General features: G+C 42.0%; 1 protein-coding gene across 1 annotated transcript in view; it reads right to left on the bottom strand.

The window, feature by feature from the left end:
- SEL1L (SEL1L ERAD E3 ligase adaptor subunit) overlaps positions 1–2,370 on the bottom strand; it is a 41,207-nt gene extending 38,837 nt beyond the window's left edge. The window contains exons 1-2 of the mRNA XM_009280937.2: positions 2,230–2,370; positions 1,987–2,061 (exon numbers count right to left, since the gene is read on the bottom strand). Of these exons, the coding sequence (XP_009279212.1) occupies positions 1,987–2,061; positions 2,230–2,370 (216 nt within the window). The remainder of the gene's footprint in view (positions 1–1,986; positions 2,062–2,229) is intronic.
- Between the last annotated feature and the right edge of the window lie 1,785 nt (positions 2,371–4,155).

The raw sequence follows: 4,155 nt of genomic DNA on the forward strand, positions 1-4,155 counted from the left end.
GCCCGCGTTCCTCTGAGTGAGGGGTGTCAGGTGCTGGGGCGGGCTGCCCAGAGCCTTTGGGGTGTTCCCAGCCCTGGAGGTGTTCGAGACTTGGGTGAGCAAACGCCTCCTCACCCTGATGTAATCGGCCCTCCTGCGAGCAGGGGTTGCACGAGGTGACCTCCGGAGGTCGCTTCTAACCGAACTTACTCTACATCTGAAGCTCTGTGTGTGTGGTTAAGTCAAATGGAGGAACAAGAGGAAAAAAATCATGGGGGAAGGAGATACTTTTTTTTTTCTGAATTAATTAATCATCTTCCAAATAAGAAAATCGGATAATACTGCAGACTGAGTTAGTTCCAATACATTTAGTATACGCTGTACTCTAAGTGTGGTAAACCCACTGCTGCCTTTCCATTTATGTGTGCAGCAGCCATAAAATTCCCATTACTTTTCTTAATCGGTTTTGTGTTTTCTTCTATGAAGCTTTCAATGGAAGCTTAGGTATTTTTGCTGTGTTCCTCGTCTCTATTCTGTGCCAAAATGTGGTGGTCTTTTACGCACCAGTCCAAGTGACAACGCAAATAGTAAGGACTCAGACGACATCCTTTGTGTTTTAGGTACACTTAGGTTTAGTTTCCCAAAGTGTGATCTAATCTAAATTTTTACGAGGTTTTTGAATTGGACCTATTTAAATACTGCCTAGGACTTGTATGGAATGATGTAACATTAGTCATTCACCAGATAGGAGAATGGAAGTGCGTGAATTAAGTTTTGAGTAGGTTAGTGATATGCATGGTAACATTTCTCATACTCTCATGCTTGTCTTCGGTCTATAGTTAGACCACACAACTTTCTCCTTTGTAGCAACACTGCTTTTCACTTTGATTGTGGAAACTTTCTTGTATGACTTTTTTTTTTTTTTAAATGGAAAACTGCAGAAGTGGGAGAGGTATGAAGCTTGGTACGTTTTGAAGAGCAATTTCCCAAGACATCTTTGCAGAATATTCTCATAAAGTTTTTTCAGCTTGCTTTAAAAAAATAAAAAGGAGAAAGCCTCAGCCACCTCTCAGGGAAGGTTTCTGTCCCAAAATACACTGGCTTTCTCACAGATTTTTCTGACAAAAAGGACACTTTTTTTTTTAAATTAGAGTGCAAAACATGCAGTTTTAGACAGACTAATTTTCATAACTTTTTAATGATATTTTTTACTTTGTTTTACTATGTGTTTTTAAAGTTTCTGGACACTTATTTCTGAGGAAACAACTACAAGGAGAATATTATTCCTAAATCTCCAGTGTTCATGGCTGTAGGAGGGTTATGATTCTAGCAAGGCCCATATGCAAAGTAAGAGACACAATACAAATGTTAATTAAGCAACCTGAGGGAGCAAAGGTGAAAACTACCAAGCTGAATATCACCTGACCTGTGATAATCAAGTGCCCCATCACAGGGAATGAGGGAGAGAGAAGCAGTGATGGAGAGAGGAAGGAACATTCTTCCATTTTGTGTTAGAAAATAAGTTGTTGGCATGGCTTTTGTGAGGGCTCCAGTCAAGAGGAATAAGAAGGATGTAGCTCTAAGAGCTGTCAGCCAGTCTAGACCAGTAACAAACTGTAGAAGTTAATTAGCTGACATCGTGAACTACCAGCATTCGCATAAACAGAAATGCAGATAGCCCAGTCCTGTTTCTCCACTCCAGTTGGTAAGGGTTGGAGCTCATTAGTGAAAACATCAGCCCTTGCTCTCTAGCTTCCCGAATACATCCGCATTCACAGATCTCTCTAATATCAGTGTGGGCTCTAATATCCATGCCTAGACCCTTGGCCCTTACCCAGTATGCAGGGCCTCCCCTACTTACCAGGTAGTCTGGCTTGACGTTCAGTAGCAAAACAGATGCATGCATTCATGCACTGTTCTCACATGCACCCCTTGCTCATGCATCCCCCAAATACTCCATCACCAGGTGGTGATCTAATGTCCATGCATGGACCCTGCGTCCCTTACCTCGTTACTGATTAGGACCTGGAGTCTTTCCAGATACAGGTCTTCTACTTCCTGGCTAGCCCAGCTTAAGGTTTGCTAGCAAAAGTATGTATATGTGTACACATGCATGCACACGCATGTACACACAGTTAATTCCCTAGGGAAATACAGTCTGGTCTCCAACTGCTGGCACTTAGACCTATGGGCCCTGTGAGCCGCAGTCCCTGCTCCAGTTGCTGGTGCTTAGACCCCAGCAGCACACACCGCACTCCCAATGGTGCATGATCCCTTCCCCAGTCGCTGGCACCCAGATCTCTGTTCTATTCTGGTCTCTCTGTTTTTGGCACCTGGATCTACAGGCCTGGTGACCCATGGTCTGTTCTCCAGCTGCTGACAATTGGACATGGTAGCACTCGCATAGGACAGAGTGAGATTACAAAGGTAAAGTCAGTAACAGGATTTAATAAGAAGATAGGATACACTGTGTTGATCAGGTGTAGGGCTCAGACAAGTGTCCCATGTTTGTTCCTCTGCTATCCATCCTTATCCCTCACTTTCCTTGCCTTTGTCACTTCCCATAAAGATCCTGTAATTTTTACATAACCCCACAAGTTCTTTCTATTATTCCATGGTTTTGGTACACTCCCACAAACCCTCTCAAATATCTCATCATACTCACAAAAATCTTGATTTCCCCCACCCCAGACTATGCCCAAGTATTTCCTTTTAACAGCCCATCAATCAGTGACTGAAGAGTTCCAGTCTTTGTCTACCTTATTACCTGCTCATTAATGTTTGTGTGTCTGTTTCCTTTATTGCTTTCCTTGTTGCTTGTTATTTCTATTACACTGAATAGTCCTTAACCGGATAGCTTAATGAACCAGATGTTCTTACATTCTATGTACTCTTACAGTGACATAGAGAAAAATACTCTTGTTTGTGTAAGGTCCTGGAATCATGCTGCTTTTTGTATTGGTTCTGGTTTTACCTCTGCTATTGTGTTACTGCTATCACTTGCTTTTTTTACTGCTCATTTTCTCAAGGGAAGAGCTCCAGTTATCTTCAGTGAGATTTCCTATAGGATTTAATGAAACCTGAGCATTACACGCTTACCAGACTTGTAATGTTACACTCCCAGGGGCATGAGTGAGTTGCTTGTATAGATTTCTTATGTCTCTGAATTGTACTAAGAGCTTGAGCTCTCTGCCTGGTGTGGAAACCTTCTGGCAAGGACAGTTGGTGTGCTTGCACTAAAAATAATGTTATCCAGTTGGTTGTGTGCTCAAGGTCCTGTCTTCAGACGACAATGAATAGCAAACACAAATGAGTTTGCAGTGTGTTACAGCATAACAAATGCCAGCCTACTCTAGAGATAAAGTGTACTGACATCAGGCCAATCTGTGTACAAGTCTGGTGAAAACATAGTATTTGTAATTTAAAAAACATTTTAAGTATTGAAGTAATGCTGTGTAAAATCAGTAGAATTCTATTCTAGCCCCTAAATTTCAGAAGCTGGACAAAATGAGGAAAATAGTTTTATTTAGAAGAAACATAGTCTAACAGTTAAGGGTCTATAATTGGAAATCGCAAGAGGTAGTCTGTTCCCTTTCTGTACTGCTGCACATACATGTGAATTTAGGTATATTACAGTGTCTTTGACATGATTTCCTGAGAGGTGTCTCATGAGTTGCAGTGCAGATGCAGAAGGAAACTAAAACTAACGCTGTCTGCAACCTAAAAATTTCATCTACGTTGCACTTTACTTGCACTTATGGATGTAGCGGTGTCAGTTATATTAATGGCAATTTCTAGAGTAACCTGAATTACTTTAAAGTAAGAAAAGCTCCAAGGGGCTGAAAGCCTTCAAGGTAAAATAGGACAAGATAACTAGTACAGCATGGAGATGGGTTCAGGGGTAAGTGGATGGGATGTTTTCCTTTCCAGCTTGTGAGTCCTGTTCTTGAAACTTTCTGTGCTGACTGCAGGCCCAGGACCAAAGCAAGAGCTCTGGTCAGTGATCAGGTGAGCAGGCAAAGATGCACGCAGGATATTCATTATGGGAATAGGGTTGGGTATTAACTGGGAAAAATCCCCAGAGCTGTAATTCTGGGGGGGACACAAAGCCAGACGAAGAACAGTGCATCTCTGAGAATGTCATGTTTTGCTATATTGACTGTCCCCTAGCCTTCT

This window comes from Aptenodytes forsteri, unplaced genomic scaffold, assembly GCF_000699145.1.
Source record: "Aptenodytes forsteri isolate BGI_AS27 unplaced genomic scaffold, ASM69914v1 Scaffold193, whole genome shotgun sequence".
Classification (NCBI taxonomy): domain Eukaryota; kingdom Metazoa; phylum Chordata; class Aves; order Sphenisciformes; family Spheniscidae; genus Aptenodytes; species Aptenodytes forsteri.